The sequence below is a fragment of the Aulonocara sp. 'chitande type north' Nkhata Bay genome, linkage group LG2 (genome assembly GCF_057382095.1).
Source record: "Aulonocara sp. 'chitande type north' Nkhata Bay isolate Kocher_YH1m ecotype deep benthic linkage group LG2, A_spYH_male_GT1.1, whole genome shotgun sequence".
Classification (NCBI taxonomy): domain Eukaryota; kingdom Metazoa; phylum Chordata; class Actinopteri; order Cichliformes; family Cichlidae; genus Aulonocara; species Aulonocara sp. 'chitande type north' Nkhata Bay.
The window spans coordinates 33,439,145-33,454,233 of NC_141345.1; the positions used below are offsets into that span (position 1 = coordinate 33,439,145).

General features: G+C 37.0%; 1 protein-coding gene across 1 annotated transcript in view; it reads left to right on the forward strand.

The window, feature by feature from the left end:
* pdgfc (platelet derived growth factor c) overlaps positions 1–14,609 on the forward strand; it is a 48,158-nt gene extending 33,549 nt beyond the window's left edge. The window contains exons 3-6 of the mRNA XM_086259963.1: positions 851–1,031; positions 10,635–10,842; positions 10,981–11,201; positions 12,280–14,609. Coding sequence (XP_086116089.1) covers positions 851–1,031; positions 10,635–10,842; positions 10,981–11,201; positions 12,280–12,393 — 724 coding nt within the window. The 3' untranslated portion in view covers positions 12,394–14,609. The remainder of the gene's footprint in view (positions 1–850; positions 1,032–10,634; positions 10,843–10,980; positions 11,202–12,279) is intronic.
* The last annotated feature ends 480 nt before the right edge of the window (positions 14,610–15,089 follow it).

Genomic DNA, 15,089 nt, shown 5'->3' on the forward strand with positions numbered 1-15,089 from the left:
AGCTATGAGAAGCATATGTCTGTGGTGCCTTTGCTAACTATAGCTAGCAAGAAGCAGCATTGTCTTTCTAGTGACTTAACAGGTGTGGAGTGTAAAACAATCCTTTGACAAAGTGGAAATCTAATATTTAATAAAGCTAAGGGCCTTATATCAGAATTTAACCCCAGGTTGTATTTTTTAGGGCTGACAGTTTTTTCCTCTGCTTGGCAAGGTTGTGGTTTTCTCCACAAGATGCTATCTCCAATACAACAAAACAATGTGAAAGTAAAGTTTTTACTTTGCTACTGGAAATTTGTTTTGGAGTACAATTAAAGAGGCCTGGGTCTCTTGTGCAGTCAACAATGTTTAATTAAAAACTATATTTCAATGACATGTGGTGTAATAGGCCTGTCAAAAGACCGCATCATTGGTCATTAATCGCCAAAAGTAACAGCTGCTTATGCTGCACTATCCTTAGATTCTTCAACTTGAGATTTGACCGCAATGCACTAGTGATTTCCAGTTTATTTTTATCCATTTAACTCGGGCTGTAAATAATAGAGATCTCATCTCATGCAGCTACCCTGCTGTTACAGATATTTATTTTTGTATTCTTTTTTTAAATGAGGTTAAATCTTTATTGCCCTTGCAGCTTTATTAACAATCTCACCTTCAGAACGACCGTGCCAATGGGAGTCTTAAAGGAGCTGACAGACTAATAATGAGGCAAGAACACAATTAAAGATAACAGGCTCAACTCTAAGTTCAGATTTCCAGCTACAGCACCAGCAATAGCTGGATTGGTTCTATTAACAAATCATATCTAAGACACCAAAAACATGTCCTGCCCTTTCTCTGTTCACTGTGCCAGGTACGACTTTGTGGAAATAGAAGATCCGACTGAGAAGACAATCCTGGGTCGCTGGTGTGGGTCACAATCGCTCCCAGGTGGTCACATTTCCAAGGGAAGCCAGATCACTATTCGCTTCATCTCCGATGAGTATTTTCCCTCTGAGCCGGGATTCTGCATCCGCTACTCCCTGCTGCCTGTGGTACGTGCATGATTAACTGCTAAAATAAAATGTGCATTGTGAGTAGGTAAACACTTAGCTGTCAGCGTTTCTTTCCTGCCATCTTCATCTTGGGAATTTACATGGCAGTGAGCAGTGCCTCTCCATGTAAGCACAATTAAAATAATTTGCTTGTTACATAACACGGGGTCTTAATTTGCAATCATCCATTCCTGCTTATGTGTACCCAAGGTTTTAAGCATCACTGGGGAGAAATTATGCTTAGGCACACTGGAACATCTGGCACCTGTACTGTCATTTATTTTAGTTATGAAGATACACTGAAGACAGAATAGCACATACACTTTTACAAAAGCAAAAACAATGTATACACAATAGCGGCAAAGGCGTAAGTCCAGTGAAGTTCATTCATGAATACCAAAACCACTAAAATATCTTAATTTACATTAACAAAAAAAGGATAAATCTTATATCATGGATCCTGAAATACTGAAGTATGCAATGCCAAAATAGAAATAATTGAACTTCAATTTTATTTTATGTTTTTTACTCTTCCATACGAAGCCAAATGTGTTCTAAACCCGTGATATATCCATGTAGTCACTTCAGTCTGACATAGGAGGTGTTGCAGTGTCACTAAAGATTGCATTCAAAATTTGTCCACTGACCCTTTTTGGGGGGAACTGGATATTCTGAGTATTTCTGAATTTTCCAACTGTGTTTCTGTTTATATTGTTACATCATGTATTATTCAAATGAAGTGTTTCTTTATTGGTTTGTACAAATACAGTACTGTGCCTTTGCACAGTTTTAGGCAGGTGAGGAAAAAGTGAGGTAAGCAAAGAATGCTTTAAAAAATGTTCGTCTTTTTTTTCACTAATCAACAAAATGCAGTGAATAAACAAAAGAGAAATCTAAATCAAATCAGTGTTTGGTGTGACCACCCTTTGGCTTTAAAACAGTATCAATTCTTCAAGGTTGCACTTGCACACAGTTTCTGAAGGAACTCGGCTGGTTGGTTGTTTCAAACATCTTGGAGAACTAACCACAGATCTTCTGTGGATGTAGGCTTCCTCACATCCTTCTGTCTCTTCATGTAATCCCAGACACACTCAATGATGTTGAGATCAGGGCTCTGTGGGGGCCGCACCATCACTTCCTGTACTTCTTGCTCTTCTTTACACTGAAAATAGTTCTTAATGACTTTGGCTGCATGATTGGGGTCATTGTCCTGCTGCAGAATACATTTGGGGCCAATAAACAATCATTTATATTTCTGAAAGCATTCTTTGCTTACAGCATTTTTTCCACACCTGCCTAAAACTTTTGCACAGTACTGTATGTATACCAGAAATATGTATTTGATTCAAAGATACCCAAACACTGTTTTGTTCTGCTGTTTTCTATTGTTCCTCTTGCCTGTAACAGATACTATAATCACTAGTTCCAGTCTTACCTAATCTTTGTTTCCATTCACCTTTTAAACTTCTGGCTGACATTTATCCACTGTAATTTACAGTGTGTGCATAAGCCAGAACTCATAATGAATAAGGGCTCCAGCAACAGTACCCATGAGGTTTGCATGTGATCATGTATAAAAACACACTGTGGAAAAGATACAGTACAAGCTAAATATCAATCAGTCGAATGGTAGGATAATTCTAGTTTGCTGTCCATGAGTTTTTCTGTCTTGGCTCTATGGCGATGATTCAAGGGAAATTTCTACAGTGTGGGTGGAATGGTCATAAATTCAGTGTTGCGATTGTTTAAATGCCATTTACCCAAAAGAAAACTACAAGAATCTGGTTGAAAGAAGTAACTAAGCCAAGTTTTTTGGGGGTTCCGGTCCACCCCAACCATCTCTCTACATTAGCTCTATAGTCTCAGGTTGGTGTTCCCATCATAACTGCTCACCTACTAAAGGCTGATTAAGGAATGAAACAGAAAGGGCTATAATAAACTTCTGACCTTGTGTAGCTCATGTGGTGTGATTAAATTTAAATTTAAGTAATTAAGTGACCGTTTTAATTCTTTAAAATGATGAGCAATGTAATGCAGAAGTTTAAAAACCAGCAAGATTAGCCAGTTATGTTCTTGCCAGAAGGTCACTGGCCACTAGAGCATTTCTGATATCAATAATATCTGAAAAATTATTAGTACATACTTTTGTGTCTCTGTATAGCTACTCTTCTATGTCTTCGTCTGTCCTCTTCCCATTAGTCATTCTCTTGCTCCTTCTTTTTTTTTGGTCTTGACATGTAGACCACACACAAACACAGAAAATCCATTTGTCCCAGATCCCACACTGACAAAAGCCTCAAGATAAACTAAAGAGATGACTGCCATGTTTTAACCTGTCATGTTTTAGTTCTGTTCAAGCTAGTTTAAGTCAACAGTTTTACTCTTCATTAATCCCTGATGGCCTGTAGCACAAATATGCGACGGAGGTTTCTGAAATGGCTTTATATTCACTGTTTTAATTTCTTTGTGCTTCAGAGTTGTTGGTCTTTTGGTCTTAATTCACAATATTATTGCATTCTTTCATCACCATTAAAGCCCAGAATAGCATTGCTGATAGCAGCATGAACCACCAAATGATTTACCGTCACTCTGAACACATGCAGAGTGTCATGCAAACCTCAAAGCTGTATCACAAAAACAGTTAAACAGATAAGTTAGAAGATGAAAGGTATTCATTACTTATATATTATCTTCCAGTGTTAGAGTCAGTAAATCAAATTACTGTTTTTGTATCAGTAGACTGCAGCAGGGCCACAAGCAAGGTCAGGCTTTAACCAATATGAACCCAATGAGATGCTATTATAAGGAAAGATTTAATGAAAAAATGTTTGCAGCAGAAGGAAGTATGAAGTAAATGTGTTTTGTATTACTTTCTTATTTGAACAAGAGAATGAGTACTGTGAGGTTTTTTTTGTTTTTGTTTTGTTTGGGGTTTTTTTTTTGGGGGGGGGGGGGGGGGGGTATTGAACTATATCTCTTTATGAATAATCTGTGAATATCTATATGCAAAGAATGAGATTTTTGTTACTAGAAGCTTTTCAGTTTTTGCTTCCAAGTTCCCATGCTGTATTTCAAGAAGTACTGATGAATCACATGCAAGTAGGCTTTGGCTGCATGCAGTTAAACAGTACTGTATGTGTGGATTGCAGAAATGAAATGCTGAACTATCACATGTCGTCAATTCAATGCTTTATTGTCTTTTTACAATTGCATTTGTTATTTTTAGTCAGACAAAAAAGTTGACTGATACACAGGCTAGGACGCTTTGCAAAGATATCCATTAGCCTGATAGCCAAATGCTAAAAGCCACAAAATATTGGAAACTGAGTCATTAGATGCTGAGCGATGTAGTCCAAGAATAGAGTCTCTAATGTCTGTTTGAGCTCATAATTACAAATTGTAGTATAACACACGGTCTATGCAGGCACACACAATATTTCAAATAGTGTCTGACAATAAAGTAGAAACCACCAAGAAGTGAAACAGGGAAGGTATTTAACTTGCAGGAGAAACTGGCAAATAAAGCTTCCTTTGCCTGCATCCTTATTTGAAAGGGGTTACCACAACGGAGACACATGTTTGATTTGGCATAGCTTTTTATGCTGGATGCCCTTCTTGACACAAACCTCCCAGGGATTTGTGTCTCCTCCTAGTCTTATGCTGGGGATCCTCCACGTGTTAGGCAAATGTGTTAAATACTACACTATGGAGTCAATCAGAGTATTATAATCAAACATTATACTGTTAAATAAACAAATTACACATATTTACAAAGTATATGCACCTAGAAAGAGGTAGGGCAAGTTCCAGAAAATAACAAAATATTATCATAAATTTTTAATTTTTAAATAAAACTAATAAACAGTAAATTTTGATATTACAGCTGGTGTTGCAGGTGGACTGGTTCTCTACATGACTGATTGTCTTGTCTAAAAATATTCAAAACAATGCAGCTGAGGTGTAGCTGTTATATGAAGCATCTAATCCCTCTGTTTTTTTATTTCTCCATGAATTCTGTCGATATATTATAACCTTGGCTTTTAGACGAAAATAAATCATTGAAGTGTATCAATGTTAATGGGAATTATTATTAAAATAATGCTTTATTTGAATCTTTAAGAAGTTATCCTTGCCATCTGTAATAAACCCTTTAGAGCACATTGCATTTGGCATCTATCAAAAAGAGGATTTTTTTGTACTGTAGTGTACTCTAGTTACTACAACAACAACATAATCATGAGCAGAATCCTTGCCATGCAGGCTGAACATCTGAACCAAAAAAGAACAGTCATTATCATTATCACAGAAGCTTAACTTACTATGAAGCACAGTCACTGTATCCTGCTGGTTTCAATGTTCTTCCTTGATTACCCCTGACCCTTTCCTCTTGTTCTCATTCCTCTTGTACTCCACATTAACAAGGATACAACAGAAATTCCCAAAGACCTGCTGTTTCGCAGTGTAACCACTCAGAGAGATTTAGATTTATCTCTCCAAACAATTTTACCTTTCAACAAGTGGAAGGCCAAAAGTAATGGTGGACATACATCAGTGGAATTTAAAGGCTTGGTGCTTTGATTCATCTGAGTTCATTTATAATTCTCGTAAAAAATTGTATCATGTTCAGATGTTGACTTTTGCCTTTCTTTATCATCCATCATTTCCTCTCTGTTTTTACATAAAACTTGCTCAACATCTTTCATTACATCTTTCATTCAAGTGTTAAGGAAGGTTTTCACCGATTTAAGCAAAGCACTCTCTGATTTATGGGTCAGTCATAGCAGAATGTCACAGTTTTGCAGCGACAGTGTTAAAGTTGCTATTTTCAGACACATTTTTACATTGTGGCACCTAAACTGGATCTCCTTCATCAGCCATGTTGAAGCCATACCTATTTTAGCATTAGATTTATTTACCTACTTGTTTTCTCTAATATTATTAACATGCATTTATGCATCTATACACAGAAGTTAAAAGTGAAGAATGAGCAGTTCATAGTTGAGATAACCATCCTAAATAAAGTATAAATAACAGTTAAGAGCAACACAACGCCTAAATATATGTGACATTTCATAAAACATTTTAATTGGAAAAGAAAGAGTACTTCACGAAACAGCAGGTATTTGAGAAGTTTGAACTTAAACTTAATCCCTTAATAGCAGATTGACATTATTCTCCGGTGTTCAGTTCCTTTCCATAAACTGTTTGATGAAACAGAGACCAAGTTTTTCCTTCATGTTCCAACTCTAGAAGGTGCGGAAACCATGATGGGGAAAAGGAAGTTTGGCCTCCGCACGTTCGGTCTGCCTTCCCTTTGAACCTTCCTCTGACAGAGGAGGAGCACACAAGAACAGCAGCACTCTGTTTCCTCTGTGGTCAACCAGCAGCTACTGGAACCTCATGCCATGCAGGGGCCAGTACTTTAGTATATATTTAAACAAGCAATAATTCCTCCCCACCACTTCCATGGAATGAAAGGGGGAAAAAATAAGACCCAGCCTGTAATTCACAGGAAGAAATTTTAGAAAAAGCAAAAAGGCTGAGGCAAAGAGGTTGTTAAAACACAGAAGGAGAAGGAGGCTGTTGAATAGGGCATAAGCGGTGTTGAGTGGTGTGCACTGCGGGTTACAGGGACAAACAAAACATACATCATTGTGTCTGTGAGGTCTCAGTCCCCAATTAAACTGCACTGTTACTTTGAAAGGAAACATCATCCTACCACCTTTGTTTATTTAAATGGATTGAAAAGAGTTTTACACACTCAGGATCTATGTGCCTTATGCTTGTCTGAATAGCAGCAAACTACACTAATCATATAAAACTGTCTAATTGTAAACATGAAGACTTGAATAGAAGCTAATGGAGCAGGTAAAGAATGCAAGTCTTTCCTAAAGAGAATGAAAATGACTGGCAAAGTCATACAGGAGCTTTACCGTTGGCATGATGAAACTAAGGTTTGTTTTTACGGCAACCTCAATTGCAGTGTGTGGCATATAGTGCGAGCAAAAAACACTTTTCACGCACAACAAACCAAGTTGCTTACTCAAAGTCCTCTTGTGCAAGGAAGTGGTTTTCAAATCCATGTGAATGAGAAGATATTGTTTTTCAGAGCTATTTCAAAAAGCTATTTCAGAATTGTCATCTCAACATAGTTAGTTGAACCTGTCATTTTAGATACCAGAAATAAGAACGTGTGGTTGTGCTTTATGAGAACAAAGAGACTCAGAAACAAGGAAATCACTGCTTGAGAACAAAGTTCTTCTTCGGGGTAAGGGGGTTTAGAGGCTTTGGTAGTGATAAGAAGCACTTTAAAATCTTCTGAATAAACAGTTTCAGCCTTTCAAAAGCAAGTGATATTTTTTGAAACATGCACTCAGCTCACTGCCCAAGTGGCCTTGACTGCAAGTTGGGCAATACCATTTTAGGATGCTGTCTCTGTGTGCTTCAACTTATATAAGATTCGAAATTGCATGTACTTCAGTTTGGTTTGAGGACAGAAGACTCCACAATGTCTGTGCTTAATATGCAGAATTGTCTAGTGTGCCTTGGGCTGCTGGCTCAGCATTTATTATTTATTTATTTCATAAAAGATATAAATGGAAGATAATAAGAGTTGCTAAGGTAGACAAAACAAAATCATAGATACCAGTCTGGTCTATTAAAAACACTTAATAAAAGTTAAAAATTGTGATTTTAGCCAAATGTTTAGTCATTCTGTCGTGTCACCGCAAAGTGTCTTACAGTTTAATATTTATGTCTTGTGCTTTCTATTACTAAGTCAGTCAATTCAGTTTTGTCTATATAGCCCTAATTCATAATAACAGGCCATCAAGGGCCTTTATATTGTAAAGTAAACACAGGGACAAAAGTTTAAAAAATAGCAAATCCTAACATTCAGACTGTCCCCTGTGAATAAGCGCTTGGTGACACTGAGAAGGAGGAACTTCCTCTTAACAGGAAGGCTCATAGAGGGGCAGCCATCTGCTGTGACCAGTTGATAGGGTGAGGGCAAAGACAAGAGTCTAGACAAGGACAAGACACAATCTATTAAAGACATTCAGTAGTGGCATAAAAATGCTTGGAGTATGAAAAGAGTTGAGTGGAGAAGAATGCACAGTACATCGTGGGAAGTCCCCCAGCAGCCTGTCTACATAACCAACAGATGATTCACACTGAGCCCTAACTATAAACTTTATGAAAAGGAAGGTTTTGGAAAGAGGGAAAAAACGAGCTCAAAGCCTTTGCTGAATACTGCTTTACTCACTTTGTTTTAGCCATTTGTGTTTTAGATGTTCATTTATCACAAAATGACAACTAATGAAGACCTTGTGAAGCAACTGGTTATTTTTTTTACACAGAAAGTTAAAACTCTTACATGATAAATCTTAATTATACATTAGCTACAACTACTAAAACGCCCTTGAGGAACTTCATCTAATATGGAACATGTGTGCATTGTTTCTATAGTTAATTAGTTTATTTGACCCTGAAAAAGCATTACAGAATATATCATAACTGTTCATACATCTATGTCTTACACCTGACACACAGACACTGCTCTGAATTCAGTTTTGGTGGTCCATGTAAGGACTTTGTTCCTGAATTCCCTTAAATTGGCTCCCTCATCTGCTACTTATAGCTTTATTCACACCATCTTGATGTGTCTCTGAAGGATTGCTTGGCTTCTCTATCTGACGCTGAGCTTGCAGAGTGTTGCTAATTGGGGGAGTGTTGCACCATCGACATTCACAAGCTGTTAATGGCTTCCAGTCCATACAGTTAGCCACTGCCAAGGCTCAACTAATAAGAATCACAGATTCTCTCTGTTGTCTGGAAATACAGCTGCATCACTCATACGTATGGTGCTATATGACCATTTTTTTTCCTATAAATAATTCTTTCACATTTGTGATTGTGTATCTCAGTTGGTGCCAAATAAACCAAAGATATGCTCAGTGGTTATAAAGGAAACCTCATTAGCATGAGTCATATCTGTGGCGTGAACACAGCTGTGCATCAGCTGTATTTTTCCAGCCTGTGGTGCAGCCATGTCAAACCACTGGCATCTCATTTTAAAGTCATTGCCAGGGGGCTTGGATTTTGAGCACACTTACGATGCCAATAAATCTTATTAGTGTTGTTGGCGTTCTACCTTTTCATTCACTATGAAGATCTTTCTATATTTTTTTAAACTTTTAATTACCTTTGTGTCTAGTCCAATTTACAGAAGTATGCATCTTAATCCTGCTGTCTTCGTATGCTTCAGCAGTCAGCTGACGCGCATTATAGTTACTCTACATACATGTATTCATATTATCAGCTAGGTAAAACATTTATTTTACAATGTTTATCTTTACAATGTTAGTACCAATGAGAAAAACTGCCACTCTTCATTCGGTCCTCTCATTTATTCCCTTAAAACACAGCTGCCAAAAGGCAACATTTTTAGTGTTTTCAAGCTTTTTTTATGTTGCTGTTGTTGTGTCACAATGTTTCCTTCTACCTGTCAGTCACGTAATATTAGAGAGACCAGTGAGCTGACATGTTGCACCATCACAAGACTGAAAGGTCTAACAGATTAGCTCCTTCTCTCGTGGGAAGAGTAACACACCAGGTATCAATCTTCTCTGTGACTGCTTGCTGTATCTCACTAGAGAGTTCAGAGCTTGAAACAAATAATACTGTTGCCAACCAAATCTACAGAGATAAATGTTGGAATGGAAAGTGATCAAAGGAGGTGGCAAAGATGCGATCTCATTTGGCAGCTTAAAAAATGTCTCTCATTAATTCCGATTTGTTTGTTTTTTTGAATCGGCGAGGGGGACTAATATAAAAAAATGTGTATTATTTTTAAATAATTAAATTATAATTATACTATTGCATTACTCATTGCATGGTCAGTTTTTTAAATGTTGAATTTGTTATCACGTTTGTCATGTATGACAAATTCTCATTTTCATTTTTATTTACAGACTGAAATTTCAGTCTTCAGTATGTTTCTGTCAAATGTAAGCGAATGCCTTCCAGTTTGGCCCAGTGTGGAAATCCCTGCATGTGTCTGTGATCCTCAGAGACTGTAGTCACTGTTAATCGAAATATTAGTTTGAGCCCCTGCTACAGTACGATGTTATGATTTTCAGCTTAACTCAAGTCCAGTTCACCATATCGTTTAATGACCTGTAACTCAAATTAAACTTTATATTTTATCATGATGTAAAATGTACAATAGCAGAGTAAGGTCATTTTTAACATCCTGTCACCAATGACAAAATTCCTCCTTCACTATAATTATCCTGTTTTAATATTTATAACCTAAAGTACACTTCCAACTTTTAAATGTCACACAAAGTGGCTGAGGTTTAAGTATCCTTGAGGCAGTTTATGTAATGAGGTAATTATTTGACCTTATTATGTATGGCACATTTCATCTTATTGAGAGAGTTGTGTATTTATTATGAAAGCTTGTTTAAAGACTTTTTCCATCAAAACCCAAAGCTATGCAAGTTGGACTCTTTACATTTAAAAAAACACTTTTTTTCAGTTAGTATGCAAATGACCCATCTGTTCCATCTCTCTTCATTTGATTTGTTGGTTTTCCCACAGAGTGTACCAGAGCCCAACGCCCCTGCAGTTCTCCCTCCATCCCTGCAGGATATTGAGGAGCTGTCAGAGGCTGTGACGGAGCTGAGCACTGTAGAGGAGGTCATGAAGTACCTGGAACCAGAACGATGGCAGATGGATATGGAAGAGTTGTACAAACCTACATGGCATGTGCTGGGGAAATCATTCATCCACAGTAAGAAGGCCCGAGGTAGGACATTATTAACATGTTTGTTTTCATGAATTAAATGTAAATTTAGTCCAAGAGCCACTACTGAAATGATTAATATTAAAATAATATGTTTTGGTGAAATGTTGTGTTGAAATAATAACATCTGATGCATTTGAGGTGGAGCTGATCTCAATCTTCTGAGGGAAGAAGTTCAACTCTACAGCTGCACGCCACGTAATTTCTCGGTATCCCTGCGTGAAGAGCTGAAAAGGACAGATGTCATTTTCTGGCCCAGCTGCCTCCTGGTGAAGCGCTGTGGTGGAAACTGTTCCTGCTGCTCTCACCGCTGCTACGACTGTCAGTGTATTCCTGCCAGAGTCACAAAGAAATATCATGAGGTAAATATCAATTTGATCATGGCATGATGAAATCCATTTGATGTTCATTTTATTAGTTTTTATCTGAACACATAATAATATGAAAAACACCTGCAATATGAGGTAGAAAAAAATAGTTTTAATTATGGAATACGTGAATATTACTGCAGTTTTATTCAGATTTATATTGATTTTTTTAAACCTGGTTTTGTGCTATTCTGTTTTCTAAAGTTATTTTGGTCATCATCTTGGTAGAATCCTTTGTTATTTGCCTTTTACTTATCATTTTGATACAAATATGGATTCTACTTTCTCTCCTAATAGCGTGTGGAAGTAATATAGGTTGTTTGTACAAACAGAAGGCTTAGTGGTCTCTAAGGCCAGCAAATGCTGGGCCACAAGCAGAAATTGGTTACACGGACTTTGAAAGCTTTGAAAGGTTTTCACTTCTTCACAAAGCTTTACAAAAGTAATTTGTTTTCCCCTGATCTATGACATTTTAAAACTTGTCCTTGTATTCAAACAACAGATTTAAAAGATTGACAGTTACTCCCAAACGATTATATGTGTTTTAGAAAAACCACCACATTGTTTATGGATCTTGTAGTGAAACAGTGCAAAGACAGTTAAAATCAGATTGCCATTTCTTATTTTGTGAATTTTAACATTCTAATTTTTTTTTAACCTTCCAAAGTTTGCTACTTGCATACCATGTTACTTAAAAAGTGTTTGCATTTCAATCAAAAATGGAGGATTTTTTGAAACCCAAACCTGATTTATGTACATTTTAACATGCATTTTTCAAAACAAAACAAAACAAAATGAACAATGAACATAGAATTTTAACACATCTGGGTTTTTATTTTTTTTACCATTACATGCAACATGTCTTACACATGTCAAAGCAAAATATTATTGGTTGGACTGGTTTGATATTTACAATGTACTTCACAAAGATTTTTTTTGTTATACCAAAATCACACAAACATTTCCACCCATCATCCGTGGTTCCACTTTGCAAAGCAGCAGTTAAAGGTCTAAATAACCTATCCACTCAACATGCTTTAAAAACACTGCTTCTGGCCTCTTTTGTAAACAGGTTCTACTGTTGAAACATCGAAGTGGTGTACGAGGTCTTCAGAAGTCCATGACAGATGTGCCCTTGGAACACCATGAAGAGTGTGCCTGCGTGTGTAAAGATGATTCTGACTGACCTCAGACATGTGTAACAGCTGCCAACGGAAGCATGCGGATGTTAGAAATGAACCTCTGCCGCTGTTCCTATCTCATCCACTACCACTGGAAGCTAACAAGATTCTCCTTTTATCCTGATGTCCTTTTACTAATTGGATGAAGCAGAACGGACTGGAATCTAATAAATCTTCCAAATGGATTTGACTGCTGTGGAATACCAATAGAGTGCTCTGAGTCCATTTTAGAAAGGCCAAAAAAAAAAATCACTGGAGCAGATCTGGACCATTACCTATGAGCTCTGAAGACTATTTTCTTCCATTCTTCTGAGATAAGAACACTGAGGCATTTGCGCCATTTCTTCCTGAGGTCTTTTTTAAAGTTCAGTCAGTGTGGGCTGATACTGTCATGAAAAATGGGAGCTTCTTTGTTCAAGTACTTTTTTATATCTATAAGTGAGCTGGCTCCAGCTGCCTTGCCTTGCTCCCTTGGCTCCTCTATTATTACCATCAAGGCAAAGAAAGGTGGTTTTTAGCCGTTTCCTTTTGCTCCCCTCTTGTTTTACCACAGTTTGTCTGTGGCAGTGTACAAACACAGTATAGTTGAAATGTAACACTAATGAGACTGCATTACGTGTAAATATTTTGTTTACATTTCTTTTCTTTATTAGTGTGCATTTTCTGCCAAAGTTTTTCAAAGATAAGATCAAAGTTGCACATTCAGAATCAGTTAGAACTCCTTTTTTAAGTCTTCATTTGATCCATCTCAGCAATATTAAATCTGCTTGCTCAAGACATGCCTGGCGTCAAACCATTTTTTTTTTCAACATTTGAGATTGTTCACAATAAGTATTTATTTGTTTAAGGAAAGGGAATTTAGGTCCAAGATGACTTGTGTGCTACATATTTCCTGTTTACTAGCCTCCTCTCTGTTTGTAATTTTTACATTTTGATTTTCTTGTGGATGTTTTTTTTTTTTTTTTCATTTTTCTGTATGCCAATATTATTTATCTCTTCTTTTGCTACAACTGTTTGTGTATTTTATAGTATTGGAAAGCAAAAATAAATTCTTCCATTTCTAACAGAATATGTAGTACTTGGGATTGGAAACTTTGATCCAACCACTGATATGAATATAGTACAAAACTCCGAAAAACAAAGGCACACATACTTATGAAAATCATCATCCACCGATATTATTGTAACCATGAAAGTAAATGTTTAGTTTCTAAAATGTTTTCACAAAAAATAAAAAATGAACAATTTTGCCCCACTAAAGTGGGGATGGGTTAATTGGAAACTCTAAAGTGCCCATAGGTGTGAATATGAGTGCGAATGGTTGTCTGTATATATGTGTTAGCCCTGCAACAGACTGACGACCTGTCTAGTGTGTACCCTGACTCTGGCCCTAAGACATCTGGGATAGCCTCCAGCGCCCCCTGCAACCCTGAAAAGGATAAGCGGAAGTGAATGGATGGATGAACAATTTTGCCACATAATGTAAACAGCGAGTCCCATTTATGAAATAGAAAAGTGTGACGTATTATATTATTCAGTGAATTTTTCTCAGCACAAACTTTGGTTTACTTCTGATGCACATCAAGGTGAATAATAATGCCAGGCAATCCACTAAATGTTTTGGTAACCCAAAATGAAGCATTATATTTATTCACGTCCAAATTTCAGTTAACATTCCACTAAATTTAGGGTCAGATATACATGTTGTGCCAGTTCAAACTGGGTTTGAAGTACTCTTGGTATTTACAATGAGAGCACAGTGACAGTATTGCACGTAACAGGTGGGAACTCAGACATGTTTGCGATTGGCCCAGGTGCATATGTGTTTCTGGGAGTTCTTTTCTCAAGTCAAAAAAGATAGAGAGAGGAAAATATTAAAACTAAGTGTGATTTACTAATGCTTGTAACACGCAATTTACTGCTAACTGTGCCAGGAAAAAAAAGCATGTCTCATTTTTTGTGCCAGATACTGAATTGAATTGCCTGTGTTTAAAAAACATTACATGTAAAACGAACCACACCTATGCGGGGATCGTGTGCACATGCTATTTTGTCCTATTTAGTAAATCTGGCCTTTACCCATCGATGGATAAGTGTAAAGAATATCCCAAAGCCTATTTAGAAAACCAGTTCCTGTTGAAATCTTATAATGGAATATAAACTGATGCATTTAAACCCTGAATTTATTAAATAATAATTTATATGGAAGTCTAGATAAAGTCTGCTAAATCAAACACTTTACCGTGGTTTACTATAATATCTTGTGACTATTGGCAATAGTCGTGCAAATATTGTATACAAATGAGTAAATAGTAGGTTGGAATTACACTGTAGAGAATGATTTAGAGAACATGATTTGCCAAATTTCTCACTAATCATGATTGTGTATGAGTATACTTTTTAATCCAATAACACAAAGTTGGCAGGATGAACGTATGTTTTCCTGAAGAAGTGTGTTTTTCACTCCACAAGCTCTTTATCACACTATGAGCAGTATTGTTCATTCTCCCCTTGGCCATCAGGTCACCCAGGAGGAGGTTCTCATTTGTCCATCTCACACTGCTGTCCTGGCCAATTACTCTGATCTAATGTGCACCCTGGCAGGCATCTGCGGTGACGCCAGATGCTACTGCACAAACCCGCCAGCTCCCAGTGTGGCTTTTATAATATTAAACAGATTGTCTTTCTTTGTTGATGCAGT